The 18229-nt window shown below is 41.3% G+C and overlaps 1 protein-coding gene across 2 annotated transcripts; it reads right to left on the bottom strand.

Moving 5' to 3' along the window:
• Window positions 1-1093: 1093 nt before the first annotated feature.
• On the bottom strand, window positions 1094-15446 carry LOC116325080 (interferon-induced protein with tetratricopeptide repeats 5-like). 2 transcript variants are annotated; one of them, XM_039607310.1, is made up of 10 exons: window positions 15238-15446; window positions 13319-13495; window positions 10624-10813; window positions 10351-10542; window positions 9976-10203; window positions 9235-9376; window positions 9029-9155; window positions 8799-8940; window positions 3841-3888; window positions 1094-3184 (listed from the first exon to the last, which is right to left on the bottom strand). In XM_039607310.1, exons 1-10 carry the CDS (start codon window positions 15240-15242, stop codon window positions 2987-2989), a joined length of 1449 nt encoding a protein of 482 aa, XP_039463244.1. In that variant the 5' UTR covers window positions 15243-15446; the 3' UTR covers window positions 1094-2986. The 2 variants fall into 2 exon arrangements, with proteins under 2 accessions (XP_039463244.1, XP_039463249.1); XM_039607315.1 differs by lacking the exon at window positions 15238-15446 and adding an exon at window positions 14080-14127.
• Window positions 15447-18229: the final 2783 nt, after the last annotated feature.

Genomic DNA, 18229 nt, shown 5'->3' with positions numbered 1-18229 from the left:
AAAATCCAAGTTGGTAAAGTAGTGCTTTTGTGCATAAAACAAAACATTAGCAGGTTTTTAAGTATCAAAGATGATGTTTTTGTAGTCCATCTTGAGGATTTTGTAGTTTGACCACACATTTACAACATCCAGCATCACATTATTAAGCAGCTCAGTCAGAGCAGTAAAAAAGCCTCTTATTTTACTTCCTCCATGATGTTTCTTTGTAAAGTCGGGGGAAAATGACCCAGTGACCTCAGAGGAGGAAGATTTGTGAACTAGATTTTCTTGATTTGTTTAATGCGATGAAATTACTCCTTATGATACTTTAAGCAGGTTCAGGAAAGAAATAATTCCTAAAGGTGAAGTTAATCAAATCAGTGGCAGATCTCTCTGAATAAAACCTCCTCTCATTTGAATTTCAAATCTGGATACATACTGTACTCGCTCCTCGGCGCTCTTAGTATTTGCTTATTAGTTCAGGATTCAACATAAGCTCAGAGCAAAAAGTCAAAAAGATGTAAATGAAGCTGTAATAGCATGGGGAAAAAAGGAGAAGGAGAAGGCAAATCAACAAGTTTCATAGATCAGGGGTCAGATAGACTCCTCTTATAAGCAGGACAGACATTTATGTATGTGTTTCTAACATGTTCTTTCATTATATTTAATAAACCCTCAGTGCTTTATCACAGGAGGAGTGTCTGAATAGTTCTCTTTACTCAGAATGAAAAACTTGCCCTAATTTAGTAATCTTAAATAAGCTGATGTGTGAAGACAGTAAACTCGTCTTCACACATCATCCCTTCATCAAAAAGCATCTTGTGACTGAAGAGTTTCACTCTGACTGTCAGGGCTGACTGTGCACAATGATCAGATATGTTTTTGTTTATTCTTCAAACTGGTTTCTTTTCTTTTTGTTGTTGTTTTGCTTAAATCTGGATCAGCTTACAGAAGAGGAGTCAGTGTAACAAAGAGTATTAGGGCGTCATATGAGGCAACATGATAAAAAGTACACTCATCACCAGAAAAAAATGAAATAATTTTACTGATATTAAAACTCATTCTGAAGTAATTTTCAGTAACTCATCGACACAAGGCATTTTGTAGAGGGTGTAGCAGCTGTGACAGTTTTTCTTGTTTTTGACTTTATTCTTAGAACAGTATTTTTTGAGGTTAATCTCAAACTTTCAACTGAACAAAAATGTTTTTTTCTTATTGTGGCTAACACTCCATTAGGGGAAACACCTGAACTGAAGTGAAAAAAGCAGATATGATTCAACTTGAGTTTTTACGTGTCTCTTCTGATTGAAATCCTGTTGAGTCAGTGCAAACAAACACACAACAAACCCTCTTGGTTTTTTCTTCAGGCAACAGCAAGTGGAGAACACAGACCCTATAGTGATAGTGAAACTCTAATGTGTTTTGTTGGACTACACTTTCTGTCCAATCACATTGTTATTGTCATGCACAGATAAACAGTATAGCCACATTTACCTGTAATGAAATTCGTTTGCTCGGGCTCATCAGCTTTACATGAAAATATATATAAGTGTGCAGTTGTATTAAAGAAGAAAATAACCATAATAATAATAAAAATAAAAATAACTAACAAAACTGTAGGAGGAGTCACAGGAATTATTGGAAAAATAGGGTTGCCATTTATTTAACCCAAAAATTATATTTACAAAAGTAATAAATTACAAAGGTAATAAATTTGAGCTCATAAAAGAGGTCAAAGAAACAAAACTGAACTCCAAAACCAAATGACTGCCCTAACAAACATAAATGATCTAAACATGAACTGACACACAAGGGTATATATCAGGGGTCCCCAACTCCAGGCCTCGAAGGCCGGTGTCCTGCAGGTTTTACATGTGTCCGTGATCCAACACAGCTGATTTAAATGGCTAAATGACCTCCTCAACATGTCTTGAAGTTCTCCAGAGGCCTGGTAATGAACTAATCATTTGATTCAGGTGTGCTGACCCAGGGTGAGATCTAAAACCTGCAGGACACCGGCCCTCGAGGCCTGGAGTTGGGGATCCCTGGTATATATAATAGCTGATCAGACCACTATAACACAGGAGGGATAACTAAACAAAACACAATTGTAAACAAACAATACAAACAGTACAGTCTGGTTTATTAATAAACTAGACACCAAAGAAGAAAATCAAAACTACTAAACCCCAAACTCAATATTTAACTAAATACAAATACTTTGTTTTTAATGAAAGAAAACACACATTCTACATTTCAGCAGGAAATGGTGGTGCGGTCCAATTATCCCTCTTTGCATTTAATGGTTTCAAACCCTGGCCACCACCTTTAGTCACTGGGGTGGCTGTAGCTCAGATGGCAGAGCAGGTCAGCTACTAACCAGAAGGTTGGTGGTTCGATCCCAGGCTGCTCCTGTCTGCATGCCATATGCTCCTGGCATGCAGACTAGAGGATTAGTCTGCATGCCATGTTTTTGTTAAAGGTAAAAGATGAAAATATTATTTAAAATACAAAATGACTCTCGGGACCCTGAAATCTCTTTTTTATGATGACAGCACATCCCACAGCTGCTTGTGATGCTAGCACTGACCTGCTGTTACAAGCATATAACAAACATTACAGACACGTTACCAACACAGAAAATATAATCAAACAAAATTTCTGTGAACCTGAAAACTGATCTGAGAATTTGTGTTAATCTACAAGTAAAAGTAATGAATCAATTTGACCCACTTACTCAAATTTGAACCCTGCTGGCTTCATTTTTATTAAAATCAACAGAAATGGTTTTCTTTGTAACAGTTTAAATTAATATATAAAAGTGTACCTGAGCAGAGACCTGGACATAAACTTCTTCATTGTTTATAATTTAATACCTAACAGAAAGGTATGAAGGGCCCATTTGTTAAGGTTGTGCAGTTCTGAAAGCACATGGATCAAGTCCAGATTCAGCAGGCTGAAGTATGATGTAACAGGAGTGCAGTGATGGTGATTAATCAGGGGATGATCACTGCAGCTCCAGGCGCAGCTCGCACAGAGCAGACAGGTACTCTTCATTGTCCTTGTCACAGTTCAGAGCTTCCTCATAAAACTCAGCAGCTTCCTTCCTGTTGCCCTCAGCTCTGGCCACCTGACCCAGCAGAGCGAGAGCCTCGCCATCACCTGGATTCCTTGACAGACGTCTATCAGCGATCTGCTTCAGTTTCTGCAGGAAAGATGGAGGAACAAAGAAAGATGAATTTCTGTGGATTTTTTTGTGCATTTTCAGAGACTTGATCAGACCAGGACTTAAAACATATTTAATGTCTAACTGAAGACATATGAGTACAGCAGCTCCCAGCCTTAAACCACAGAACAGGACTGATTCATGCTGGTTGGCAGGTGAGAGAAAGGACAGCTGTGGGAACGATCCAGACCCCACTCCCTCAGTACTGTGTTAAGATATTATGTGGAAACAATGTAAGCTGAGTCTGCTTTATCAGATCAGAGCCAGGGTCTATATGAAGGTCATGGAGAGCCAGTCCCTGTTCAGCAGGTGGGAGGTTTCTGCTCATGTACCCAAAATCTGCAAATTGCCGCACCTTGTTTGTATTAGTGAAATTTGGCCCTACAAAGAGATAAAGGAGTAATTCTTTGATGGACAAACCAAATATCACAAAGTTTTCTGCAAAGGAAGGAGTCTAAACTCATCTTTCACCACCTGGACTGCTGAAAGCTTCAACCTGACAGATTAGCCTCCCTCTGACTTCACGTCCTGCTAATGAAAATGGTCCAGAGGTGCAGCAGACAGGAGACTTGGTCTCTGCACATTTTGACATAAGCCACTGATTAGACTTTAATCACATAACCTTTAGTGCTCACCTTGGCACAGACTTTCTTCTCATATTTCTTCACAGGAATCAGAAGACCCTGCAGACAGGACACAGCAGGAGGCAGATTAATAACACAGATATAACTGATTGGTCATTAATAACATCTTTAACAACATTCAAGTGTGAAGGTGTATGTTCTGATTGTTTACTGCCATATGGACCTCTGAACTCTCAAAGATGCAGCCATGGGATTTGTGCTCATTTCTTGAATTCTTATTTTAGAGCACGGGTGTCAAACTCATTTTACCTGGCGGGCCACTTTAATCATAAGTGGGCCAGATCAGTGAAATATACTTAACTGTTTTTTCTACATTATGATGAAAAAGCATCTGTGACAAAGAGGCACAGCAGGATCATTTCATTGTTTATTACCTAATTGCTTTGTGTGAATGGCCATAAGGGAGGTTTTTATCAGTAGTAAAAACTGTAACACTTATGAAAACACAGTTAAATGTCCAGAATTTCTGTTTGTGCTTGTTTGTGGTGATCAGCAGATCAAACAAGTTGAGAATTATAAATGGCGTCAAGCGCACATTCAGGCCTGTGAGACTCATTTAGGCTACGTCTACACTAATCCGGAAAAATTTGAAAACAGCATTTTCCTCTAAAAACGCTCCGCGTCCACACTAGCGTTTTCAATCGTTTCGTGTTCGTCCACTGAAGCGCTTACGTTCCTGTATTGTGCATGCGTGAAACGTAAGACGATTCAACCTGCCTCATTTCCGTCTGCTGTTTATTTACTTTCTGGCTCTTTGAAACATTGCAGCAAAATGTCGAGGTTTTTAAATAGACTAACAATGAGGTGGAGTTGTTGCTGCTAGTAACACAAAAGCACAAAGTTGCAAAAGCGAGTGAGAATTAAAGAATTTGAAGAAAAGCTATCAGGAGCATGTACAGACTGATATTTATCTTTAATAAAATCTGTGTTACAACCCTACAATGGAGCTGAAGGCCTCTCAGCAGGGTGCTAGGAGGTGTTAGGTTCAGGGAATTTACGCAAATTTGCGTAGGGTTAGTAAATGTACTAGTAGGGACTTACAGCAGGAAAAAAAGGCTCAGTAATTCTAGTGCTAGCACCCCGCTGAGATTTTCACAGGCCTTCAGCTTCATTGTTCTCCTGCTTTTGTTGTGCAAAACACTCTCCCCCAACCAGGAGAGATTTGTGTATGTGTAGGAGTGGCATTGCAGCACTACAGCACAGTGCTGTGCATAAAAGCAGACCGACCAGGAGGGAGAATCATTTCTTCTTCGCATTTCTGAGAACGCACATCAGGATGGCCTCCGTATCACTGCCACGCAGGAAGAACCTCTCCGCGCAACAGGCTTGGGCCTTGCTTCAGGAAATGGACGAAGCAGATTCTGATGGACAGGTTTCATTTGTCCAGCAGGCCACTGATACCTCCTCAGAAGAATCTGAAAAGGAGACAGAACAAGAACCCAACATGCCTCCACGGAAGAGGCCCCGTGGTACTGGAAAGCCCAGCCAGAGCCACACGGCAAAAGAAGGCACTGCGTGGGTTGAGGAGGACAATGGAATACCCAGTGCAGGAGCAAATCGCTCGTGTTTCACTGCGCAAGCTGGGCCCACAGAGTCTGCTAAGGTTTGTCATTGCCATATTACATATGATATTTATATAAACCCATTTAGAGTGAGGTTCATGTAAATTTACCATTCTCTATTTGTTTATCTTCCAACAGCGTAAAATTACAAGTGTGCTCCAAAGCTTCCTTTGCCTGTTAGACGTGGGAATGCTGCAGACCATCAGAGAGTGCACGGTACATCAAGCCCGCAGAACAGAGCGGGACTGGGATTTTTCAGTTCATGAACTGATGGCATTCATTTCAATCCTGTTTGTAAGAGCAATCATGTGTCCCGTTGGTGTCATTGTGGATTGCTGGTCAGAAAGATTTCTGGTGCCAGTAATCAAAGAGACAATGCCCCGAGATAGATTCATTTCAATTATGCAACACCTTCGATTTGATGACAAAGACACGTGGGCAGAACGGGTGAAAACAGACAAATTTGCGGCAATCTCTGACATCTGGACACGCTTCAACGAGAACTGTGCTAAGAGTTTCACTCCAGGAGAACACATGACCATAGATGAACAGCTGTTCCCTTCCAAGGTTCGTTGTCCATTCACACAGTATATTGCAACCAAGCCAGACAAATTTGGGATCAAGTTCTGGATGGCCACGGACTTGGACACCAAATATGTCTGCAGTGCATCTCCTTACTTGGGAAAGGACCCCAATCATCAGAAGGGAGAGAGGCTGGCAGAGAACGTGGTTATGAAACTGATGGAGCCGTTTTTGGATGATGGGAGAAACGTCACAACGGACAATTTCTTTACTTCACTGTCACTGTCGCACAGACTGCTGCAGCGCAAAACAACGTTATTGGGCACGGTGAATAAAGTCCGGAGTGAACTTCCTCAACTTGCGCGGATGTATTCCGTAAGAGCAGCAACACGCAGGTGGCCAGTAGGAGTTTTCTACAATATGCTGGACCTGGCGGAGGGGAATGGCTAGATTTTGTACAAGGCATGTACAGGGTGGACAGGCAAAAGAAGATTGTTTCTGAGTCTTCTAGCTCAGCAACTTCGTTGCCGATTCATGCAGCACAAGGAAATATTAGCACAGAGGCAGGCTGCTGCAACTGCTGTGCCAGGGACTGGAAAGACAACGCAGTGCCAGGTGCAAGAGAGCTGCAACAGGAATCGCAGCAGGTTTACCTGTGCAACATGTCATTCACCTGTGCCAAATGCAGGGATGATGGACACTGGGTCTGCAAACGCTGTAAAGTTTGAAACACTTTGAAATAAAACAGACTTGTGTACCCATATATTGTGAATGTGTGTCTTTTGTATCGATATGGCAGGAATTTCTGAAGGTTGTAACACAGAGGTTTGGCCTGGCTTGGATCTGAGCAACTCTGAGTGAGCCAATGCAAATGTGCCAGGCCTCAGGGATAATGGGTGGTTTGCACAACAAAAGCTGGAGGAGAAACGAGCTGACGACCTGTGAAAATCTCAGCAGGGGTGATTAACACCTCGGGACTTGCACCAGAAAATAAAAAAGCCAGTAATTCTAGGGGGTGTTGGGTTTAGGGAAGTTACGCAAATTTGCGCAGGTTTAGTAAATCTAGTGTTAAACTCATAGGCATGGATTCTTTTCCATACCTGGCAGCTCCACCTTCATCATCCATTGTCCAGTGCTTCCATTAAGACGAGCTACTGCACGGACTTACTTGTTTTTACTTATTTAGTAAAATGATACCTGACTTATGTGGATTTCGGTTGTGAACCTAGGGATGGGTATTGATAAGATTTTCACGATTCCGATTCCATTTTCGATTCTGTTTAACGATTTGATTCTTTATCGATCCTTTTTAAAAAAGAGAACACTAAGGTCGATTAGCTTAGAACTTTGTTTTATATCTTCTCTTTGAACAAGATAGAAATTTAGGAGTAACATGGCCTTACGAACCCAACAGTGAGATCTTAAGAGATCCACAGCCTACGGCTCTTCAATGGGGTGTCACAGGGTCCCCAGGAAAAAAAATTGTAAATGTAAAATAATAAAATAAATATTCTTCTGTAGCCATAACAAAGTATAACATAAATTATTTTGTAGCAATTACACAAGAATGTCCAGTAATGTCCCTGCCTACAATTAAACACATTCACTTACCATCTGCTGTGGCAAATGGGTGCAAGCCTTTGACCACAAACTTAGTCACTGCACGGTGACATTCGTCTATCCTGGCCTGAAAGGAGACGCTACCGGTAGACTGCAGCGCCAACTGCCAGCAAGCGCCAGCCAGACTCTGTCTCTCTCATCATGGTCACCTAAATGCAGCGCATAGTAATGGCAGGTTTTGTAATAAGGCAGATCGCGCTAACATAATATGCACTGTTAGTTGATTATTTACCTGCCGCATTAACGGGAGAGGACGTGCAAACGTTACCGCTGCTGCTGGGTTGAGATTCACGAGTCCGGAGCGGAATTAAAAACACGACATTCATTTAAGGTCATCGCGTGTTTTGTGAGCAAATGCTTTTGCATATTCGTTGTGTTTCCTCTCTTAAATGAAATAGCTACTTCGCAAGTATTGCAAGTTGCCCTGTTGCCATCTGTTCTCGTAAAGTATAAACAAACTTTTGAGCGTTTGAGCCGCCATGTTTCCTGCCAGGCAAATGACGCTCCGCAACGTGGTGACGTCATTCGGGGCGACTGGAATCAATAAGGGAATCGTTTGCAAAAATGGCAAACAATTCCAAGGAATTGAAACAGTGGGAACCGGTTCTCAACAAGAACCGGTTTTCGATACCCATCCCTATGTGAACCTGTAGATTTTTTTCAACTTAGTGCATACATCTACTGCCTTTTAGCAAAAAGACAGCAGTCTTGTCCAGATCTCTTCTGATACAACTTTCTTGGAAGGGACACCAAAGATTCCCAAGACAGACGAGGATTATAATCTTTCCAGAGTGTGCTGGAAAAATGAGGACATTCTCGTGTAACACATCCTTCAAACACCTAGGAGACATCCAGGTGTAAGAGTAGCAGCTCTACTCTGAGCTCCTCATGAATGATAAAACTCCTCACCCCACCTCTCAGGCTAAGCCCTAGACACCCTTCAGAGGAGGGTCGTTCCTGCTGCTAGGATCCTTGATCTTATTTTTTCAGTCGCTGCCCACAGCTCGTGGCTATAGGTGAGGGTGGACTGACCAGTAAATAAACAGTCAACTTCAAGTTCAGCTCTCTCTCTACAACAACAAACCAGTACAGCTGCTGTGTCCACTGCTTTATTCTGGGACATGTTTTGCCCTTCAGGGCTCTGTGCTGGTCATGTGACAGAGTTTTGAGGTCCTGTGATTCACGTTCCAATGAATACTAGTTTCAGTCGTATTTCAATCTATTGCTTTGCACCTCTTAACCAACCTTGGTGTAGTGAACGATGGCTTGAGCTTCATTTCTTTTGTGATGGTAATGAAAGTCACCATAGCGCTGATGGATAGCCTGAGAAAGGCTTTCATCACACTCTGGTAACTTCAACAAGCACTGCTGGAAAATCTCCTCTGCCCTGAGAAACAAAAGAGATGATCATGATGATGACAAACATGCTCTGAGCAAAAAGACAAGAGTCACTGCTGCTTTCTACAGAGGAGTACCTTCTGAAATTCATTTCCTCTGCATACAGCAGTGCCAGGTCAGCCCACGCAAGATGAAAGGTCGGGTTTATCTTAACAGTCATTTCAAATTCACGAATACAACAACGCCTCCACTTCCGCACCTCTCCTGTAGAGCCGGAAATCATGGTTTATCTTTGAGTTTGACAATAACTGGACCTTCAGGCATGCAGTATGTTTGAGCGTACTCTGGCTGCTGAAGTGTTTGCGGCTCTGCTCAGCAATCTTCTTCCTCTTGTAGCACAGCGCCAGCTGGTGGTGGATTAAAGATGACTGGGTGGTCCTCTTCAACGCTCGCTCCAACATATCAATACACTCTTCCAGTCGATGCTGAAACAACATTTAATGGTCATTTTCACAACAATTTGTAAAAAAATAAAGAAGAATGCCTCAATCATGGAAAAGCACCACAACAACTTAGTGGAAACATTAACTTCCTACATGTTGACTGAGGGAAAAAATTAAGAACCACAAAATTAAGCTTAAAAAACTTTAGTAATCTGTCATTTCAGTCTCAAGCCTGATTCAGGTCACTGGTCAGAATAAAATAATACAGATTTTACTATTTCTGAATTAGGAGAATTCAGGAAGGTGAAACTACAGATAAAAGGACAAAAACACAGATCAGAATTAGAGAATGGGAAACCCAGCCCAACCAGCACGCCTCATTTAACAAAAGGCAGAGTTAGTCTTTAACAACGATCACAGATCGTCTAAAAACTCCGTGGAAGCTAAAATGTACAGAGCTGCCATCTTTCACAGCCTTCTTTGGAGCTGACTAAGGGTCAGGGTGCATGTTTTGCCATTTTTAAATAAAGGATCTCCATAGACCTGTGCACTGACTCTTATATTACATGATCCTGGAAGAATCACATTATCTGTGGCTGCATGAGTAATAAGCATATACAATATCCTACATTCAGACCTACATGATTACGTAAGTATTTTCCTACGTAGCGGCTGACATGAGGGTTATCAGGATCAGTTTTCAGTGCTTTCTTCAGCAGAATCTCAGCCTCTTCGTATTTCTTATAGGCTCCAAGCTTCACGGCCAGCATCGACTGCAGAACAGCATCATCGGGGTTGAGCTCCAGGGCAGAGTGAAGCTGTTTGATGGATGGAGGCTCCTCAGTTTCCTGTAAGTTTTCTAAAACCCACTGCAGATGAGAAACGCGTTAGTCTACTGTGAACCACACTCCAGTTAATTGCTGGATCTTTTTAGACACTGATGAATTGGCTGTTTTCTAAAACAATATAAACATAATAAATTAATTAACTGATATCAGACTTATTATAAAACTGACCTCTTCTGTGCGAAAGAGGGCGATGGCGTAGCCGGCATTCCACTCAATGTCATCAGTCTGTATCTCAAGTGCTTTACGAAAACTATCAACGGCTTTTAAGTAGTAAGATTTTGACACCTGGAAGTAGGTCCAGGCTTGTTCTCCGTACACCTCTGGAAGGAGACTTCCTGAGGAACCAGTGGGATACTTCACCTGCAGACAGAGAAGGTTCAGCTGCAGTCAGAGGTTCAGAGGCATGTGATCTATAACATTTGATCTGATTGGTGTACATACCAGTATGTCCTCGACTCTCTGACAGTAGCTTTGTGACTGTGCACAGTCTCCGGCATGATATTTCAGCCAGGCCATGTCTCCATACGTCACAATGAGCCGCCTCTCACTCTCATCACCGTAACTCTCCCTGATGGTCTCCTCTGATTGGTTTAAAAGTGACAGTGCTTCCTCTTGTTGATCCTGAAGATACCTGAGGACCAACAGGTCAGCAAAACATGAGTATAATTAAAAATCACGTTTTTCTGGAATCATACTTGAGATGTGTACACCTGTCAGGAAATTCAGGAACACCAGCCTAGTACTCAGCTGTTTCTCTGCATATGTTTCTACTAAAGACAACCAAAGTTTGAAATAATGACGTAATTGTAGGCCTGCCACGATTAGTCGACTAGTCACGATTAGGTCGACTATCAAAATCGTTGAGGACTAATTTAACAGGCGGCACGTCATTTGAAGCTTTGTAAGATCCTGAAAGATGCAGGAATAAGTAGTAGGATTTAAGAGTGTAATAACAGACTGAAAAAAAAGATGGAAGCAATGCATCTACAAGGATGCCAGCTGATGTTAAACGCCAAAGAACAAGAAGAAGCAGTCTTCAGCTGTGCTCAATTTTGGGGCCGCATCGTTCATCCTCCATTTGTAGGCCGATTATATTACAGCGACATGACGAAGGCTGTCCAAATTCGAATACTCCTCCAAATGCTTCCTCCTTTTCCGCAAATTTGAAGGATGGGTCGGGTGTGTCCTTCGTGGCCCAATCTATCCCAGAATTTATAGCGCGGCCCAGCTAATTCCAATTATCAACAATGGTGGCAGCTACTTCGTTTTCATATTAATCTTATTACTCTTTCTGGGTCACAAAATAAACTTTTAACATATTTTCAGGCGAGAATGTAGTTGTGTAAACTTCTTAAAACTGCTCGATTTATCAAGACATCACATATTTCCAAAAGTGCTCCAAAGGTTTCAGAAACGTCCTTTACCCACCAGCTCGATTGCTAGCGGGGGTTCAAGGCTCACTACAGCCAGGGGGAACAGCGAACTCCTGGACATTGTTTTCAAACCCCAGCGGCCTTTCGCTACTCAGGTTAACCATGATGTATAAGTCACTTAAATCAGTGGTTCTTTTCACAATGAGTACTACCTCAAAAAATAGATAGCTCTTTAAGTACCTCCCTTATGACCAACACTAAAGTAAAGTAGTATAGACCTATTTAACACTGCATACAGTTTACACAAAGCAATTTCATTTCTTATATGAATGTTATTTATTATAACTTTCATAAACAGGATGTAACAAGTGATGTTAATAAAAACTGTACTGCATTAAAACATTCACAGGAGGTGGGATACCCAATCTTTAAGTGATGACATGATGAAACCTGCTTCCGGGTCTAAACTACTCTGCATTTATTCAGGCTGTTGTGTTTTTACCATGTTTTAATGCTAACTATTAATGACTAACTTTATATTGCAGTTGTTCTCCTCACTGAAGTTTACAGCCAGTTTAGCCCGTTTACAGCGTCCTGCCATGCAATTACATTTGTCCCTAACTATCAGGAACCCCTACGTTAACTTTTATTGAGTGGAGAAGAGTTAGCGTTCATCCTCCAGCTTCACCGTGTTTATATTATGCTAACCATAACTGTGTCACTAGCCAGTAACTTCAGTAACCCTACAAACACCACTGCTGTTTAGTTTTCTGTCTTCATTTATGTCGGATGTGATAGCAGAGCTGTACGCTTTAACTTTTGCTGTGGCGGTTAAGCTGCCAGATTTTTTGCTTCATGACCCTCCTTCATGGTTCGTGCACATTGAAGCTCAGTTTGCTCTTCGTGGTGTTTCACAGATGACACGAAATACCATCATGTGGTGGCCTCACTGGATCCGCTGTCCACCCACTATGTGTTGACCCTCCTCCACGATCCCAAGGGGAATACACCGCTCTGAAGGTGCTGCTGCTGCGGCGCTGCTCCGTCTCTGACGCAGAGCGAGCCGAGAAAGTCCTCTCTCTTCTCGAGCTCACTAAGAGCACACTGTCCTTGCTAGGAACAGATGACGGTGGATTTGTCTTCACTCACGTCACTGACAGTTGCCGGTGCGAACTGGCCTCGCCAACTCCCCACTGCTGGCTGTGAGATAAGTTCATGTCATGGATCACGACTTCTACTGTCTCCTGGAGTGCTGACTATCTGTTAGAGAGGTCTCAGTTTGTCTGTTGTGATGGTTAGTAATACTGGGGCATCAGAGGGGGCGGTCCTATCACCATTCCTGTTTACCTTGTACACCTCAGATGTCCAGTATAACAGTTAAATAAATCACCTCCCTTTGAATGTGAGCAAGACAAAACAGATGGTGGTTGACTTCCAGAGGAAAAACACTGTGACTAGGTTCATCAACATGATGGATGAGGAGGCGGAAACACTGGACAGCTACAGGTACCTGAGTGTTCACCTGAATGATAGACTGGACTTGAGGACTATCAGTGCTATCATTGGTCAGAATTTGGAGGTGTTTGAGTCAGTGAGGGTCACAGGTAACTGAATAAACTGCTTTCCATCATGGACAGCCCATCCAGCCAGCCAGCCAGCCAGCCTCAGTATTTTGGATGTTACTGGCATTAGCATTCTGGTCAGTAGTTAAATTAGTTCAAATTGCCCAGCAGTAATGTGGCTCACTGCTGTGGAAACTGTACCTGACATAAGCCAAGAAGCTGTATGATCGGGCCACTGCCCCGCGCTGGCCGAGCTGCAGTTTTATGTGGTCCTGTAGTCGGGTGCTGAGGTTCTTCAGGTCTACGTCCTTCTTCAGATCCCAGGTGAAGTGACACTGCAGCTGCTGCAGCCTCCTGAGCAGAGCGCTGCTGCCTTCACTTAAAGAGAGTCACAAAGAAAAACAAAGTAAGTTACCTTTGCATAAAATAGAGCAGGGCGATATGGCCAAAAATATTTATCACGATATATATTTGAAAATTTGCGATAGCGATATAACTGACGATATAATTGATGCGAGACAAAATACAACTCCACAACATTACTAGCGCAAAAAGACAACCTTCCATTTATTTTCACTTAAACAAGAAGCTGTTTTTTATGTGCATTAAAGCTATATAAACATTTAACAGTGCAAATGCAAATTCCTTGCTGAAAGTTTAACCAAAAGGCATTTCCAGTAGAAATGGGCTGACATATCCTGAGCATAACCATGTATAATATCCACTGAAGTTAAAAAGAGGTGCTTTGCAACATTAAACTGCAGTGTGCAGTACGTATTTTTAGGACCATAAGGTGCACGGGATTATAAGGCACATTAAGCGAAAGCGAAGCAATCAGATAAATCAAACTTTATTAAACTCATAGTTCTTGCTTCCTCCACTTCTGTACCATTGATTCATTAATGCTGTATTCTATCACAGCTGCTCTATTCCCATGTTGTTGCAGTATATTAATGACTAACCTCATATTGTGGATGGATTATCTCAGTTGTTCTCCTGACTGAAGTTTGGTCCGTTTACAGCATCCTGCCATGCGATTGCATTTGTCTCTAACCATCAGGAACCTTAACGTTAACTTTTATAAGTGGAAAAGTGTTAGCGTTCGTCCTCCAGCTTCACTGTTTATGTTATGTTAACATAGCTGTGTCGCTAGCGATCACGTAGCACATCATTATATACTAGCTAGCCCAACTTCAGTAACCCTACAAACGTCACTGCTGTTTAGTTTCCTGTCTTCATTTATGTTGGAAGTGATAGCAGAACTGTACGTTTGATTCTTTTCAGAAATCTCTCAGTCAGAACATGCTATATCATGTTTAGGTAACTAGCGAAACTAGCGAGCTAACTTCCGCTAGTTTCCTGCTAACTTCTAACTCCGTTAAATGTAATAAATTATGCTTTCATGGATGCCTGGAAGTGAAACTTCATAGTTACACCTGGTAAAGCAGCAATGCTGATCGTTTTATTAAAGATGAAAGAATTTAGACAGTTTTTAACTCTCAGTGATGCTGCAGTGTTCGTTTGACTTTGGGAGCTGAAGAGACGGAGTTTAGGACCCAGATTACTCCAAGATTTGGCAATAACGACAGCCCGCTTGCATGTTCTGCAAAAAAAATGTGCTTTGTCGTGTATCTGACGGACAAACACCAACCCAGTTCCACATCACTGAAGTTGCACCATTTTTACAAACCAATTCTGGTTCATCTTTTTCACTCAACAATCGGCCATGTGCGTATGAAAACAAAGGCACTGCGCATGCGCGTTTTACTCATATTCTATCGCGATATTTCATTTTCCTATCGTTGCCTAACATTATACCGGTATTACCGTGAACGGTGTAATATGGCCCAGCCCTAGCATAAAAATATGCGATAGAAACGTCCTACAAAGAGCTACTGTTTACTTTCGTAATTTGAGTACATTTCAGACCTTGCCCTTTTTTTGGGGTTGTTTTCACTATTTCAGCTTTTACTGGAGCATTTTTAACACTAGTATCTGTACTTCTACGTAATTAAAGAATGCTTGTACTTTTGCCACCTCTGCTAATAGTAGTACAGGTATCGGTATTTGGAGTGGTTTTCGGAAGTCGGAAAGCAGCTGTGAAGCTAACGGGGACTCACGTCATGTTGCAGGAAACAGTCCTTCTCTTCCTCAGTGTACACACCGATGAAGATGAAGAAACGATTATGCACCGACTGATCGATCACTGAGTGGTCGATCAGTGAGAAATCCTGTACTTAGATCTATTATTTACAGATCACTTGCTGATCAGTGATCTTTGGTGACACTCTCAGCTGAGATGCAGAAACGAAACTTAAAGTCCCCCCGTGGTGCCTTCAAAGACCCCTCCTGAGGTCATGTAAAACAGAAAGCCCAGCCTTCTCGTCGGAAGGCTTTCCTCCTGTGTCAAATGTGTGCCTCCCGTCTCCTAATATATTTATGGCCATTAAATTCACGAGAGGAGAGGAGAGGAGACGATGGGCGACCTGAGACATGAGCAGACATGAGGCCCTGAAGGCAGCACAAGAAGGGGCGTGTGTGGTTTGCAGTGTTGGGGAAGTTACTTTGAAAAAGTAATTCAATTATAGTTACTAGTTCCTTCTTCAAAAAAGTAACTGAGGTAGTAACTGAGTTACAATATTCTAAAAGTAATTAATTACTTGAAAAGTAACTATTGCGTTACTTAAAAAAAAAAATGTTTAACCCTCGGGGGTCCAGGGTATAATTGGCCATTTTTAACTACTTTTGATTTTCCCTGCACATTTTACCTTTAAAAACTATTTACTTTGCCTTGTTTGGTATCATTCTTTTTAGCACAACCTCGCGTGCCTGAATTTACAGTCATGTTTTCATTTTGATATACTGTATTAACACAATTGATCTAAAACAAAAACCATAAAATCTGAGTAGAAAATGTTATATTTTTACTGTAACAACCACAAACATGTTTAATGAATCATATTTCATAAATTTAAATGCAAATATTAATTGTCAATTTTAAAATCCTATGCACAAGTTTTGCAAACAACAAAGTTATTTGCATCCATTTACCTTTTACCCTTTTTTTAAAATAACCATTTCAAACTATTTACAGAACAATCAGCTGTTCTGTTATTGACATGCAATAAGATGCCACACAAATTATTTGTGCCACTCCAAAAACATAATTTCTGTCCACTATAAAGGAGAACATCACAGCCTGATACCTGCAGGTCTGACAGCAGCAGGTGTATCACTCCTGTTTCTACCTGGAGACAGCAGTCGCCTCATTGTTCTGACACACAACACAAAACTATCCACAACACTACACACTAACTACACAAGACAACACATTAACTACACACTCCAAACACGCTAAACGTCACAAATCTCACATCTCAAAACACATCTCTCTCTTTTTCTGCTCCCTCTCTCTCTCTCTCTCGCCGTCACTCCTAAAACTTCCCCTGTTTTGTTTTCTTTTTTTGCTCATAAGCAGAGAGTGCTTGCTAGCGCTAACGTGACGAAACTGTTGAGGAAAAAACGCCGCGTATATATGGTTTATCATGACTCTGGTTTTACGTGGCCTATCAACACAGTTTATAAACTGGTATATATCACCTTGTTGCTTTGTCTTTAAGTGGTCATGTGATTGACTTACCACGACTACTTTATTCTTCCTCAGTCAAACAGCAGCACTCATGCGATTGTTTTGCTCCCTTAGCTCCAGGTGTTGTTCTACCAGGGGTGTCAAACTCAAACACACAGTGGGCCAAAATTAAAACTGGAACAAAGTCGCAGGCTAACATTAATATTTATTGAAAAAAAAATCTTCCTCCAGATATAAGAATGAATCTTTTCTTATGGACTCATACATGTTTTGCTGAAAAACTAAATATGGAACAAGCAAAGCTTAATACTAAACAATATATATATATATATATATATATATATATATAGAGAGAGAGAGAGAGAGTTTATATATAGTAGTTTATATATAGATATATATAGAGTTTGACATCTATGCATTAATGTAATAACGTGGTTAGCCTACTCAACGTAAATTACACAGGAACAACATTAAGCTACTAACGCAGAGAAGAACGGCTGATGCTGCTGCCATCATCATCGTCATTTCTGCTACACTGGCAGGGCTAGGGGCCAGGACTCTCCTCTTCGGGTTTTGGGGGGATGTTGCTAACTCCAGGTGCGATAACAGGCACCACACCCGGTGTGAGGTCTCGCAGCAAGCTATCAAACACGGCGCATTTCTCGGCTTTAAAAAAAACGCTATGCGTCACCAGGTGTTTCATCAGATTTGAGGTGTTACCTCCTTTGACAGTATCACAGTATCACCTTAAAGCACTTGTTGCAGGCTGCTGAGTTTGCATCTTTTGCTGTGAAGTACAGCCAGACTTTTGACCTCTTCGCCTTGGGCGTTTTTAATCTGTAGAATGTACGTACCTGGCCCCGCCTACTATCCTCGGAAATGTAAAATGATTAGCTAGAATCTTAGTAATATTATTGTTATCCCCAATCTTTATATTGAAACACAGAACAAAATTTCATCTTGGATTTAACAAAGCAATGGATGACAGGTTTATTTGTATAGCATAATTACTACACTGTAAAATTAACATTATAAGATACATAAGAATTGCATATATGGAAAAGATTTTTAAAGGTAACCAAAACTAAATCAAATAAACCTACCAGTGATGGAACATTAATATATGAGCAGAAAGAGAACAGACTAGAGTTGATGCGTTCACGCAGAGGAACTCAATATGTAATACTCAATATATTTTTAAATATGTTCTATCCTGTGCCACCTTGCTGTATTCAAAAAATTCAGACAGCATTACTTTAATAATGAAAAAAAATGAACCCACCAAAGAGTCACAGGGACATCCCAGGTTCTCTGTTCTGGAGGGAGATAGACCAAGGTCTACTTGATTTACAGTCACCTGTTAAGTAAAACAATCAGACAACTTTCAAAGATTTACATGTTTCTCTATGGATGTATCATACACTCTCCTATTTAAGAAGGGTTCTCTCTGAAGTACCCCGTGGACGTTCCCATGATGACACAGATGACCCACAAATTTAGTATAGCACACTTCAAAACACATA

This window comes from Oreochromis aureus, linkage group 3 (assembly GCF_013358895.1).
Source record: "Oreochromis aureus strain Israel breed Guangdong linkage group 3, ZZ_aureus, whole genome shotgun sequence".
Lineage (NCBI taxonomy): Eukaryota > Metazoa > Chordata > Actinopteri > Cichliformes > Cichlidae > Oreochromis > Oreochromis aureus.
This window is presented reverse-complemented; position numbering and strand designations above follow the sequence as displayed.

Excerpts from the sequence above, each read along its gene's own strand:
- LOC116325080 (XM_039607310.1), bottom strand. Across the intron at positions 10,543-10,623 it reads AGAGAGTCGAGGACATACTG|GTGAAGTATCCCACTGGTTC; the intron begins GTATGTACACCA and ends CTCTGTCTGCAG. Across the intron at positions 3,185-3,840 it reads AGAAGAAAGTCTGTGCCAAG|AAACTGAAGCAGATCGCTGA; the intron begins GTGAGCACTAAA and ends TCTTTCCTGCAG.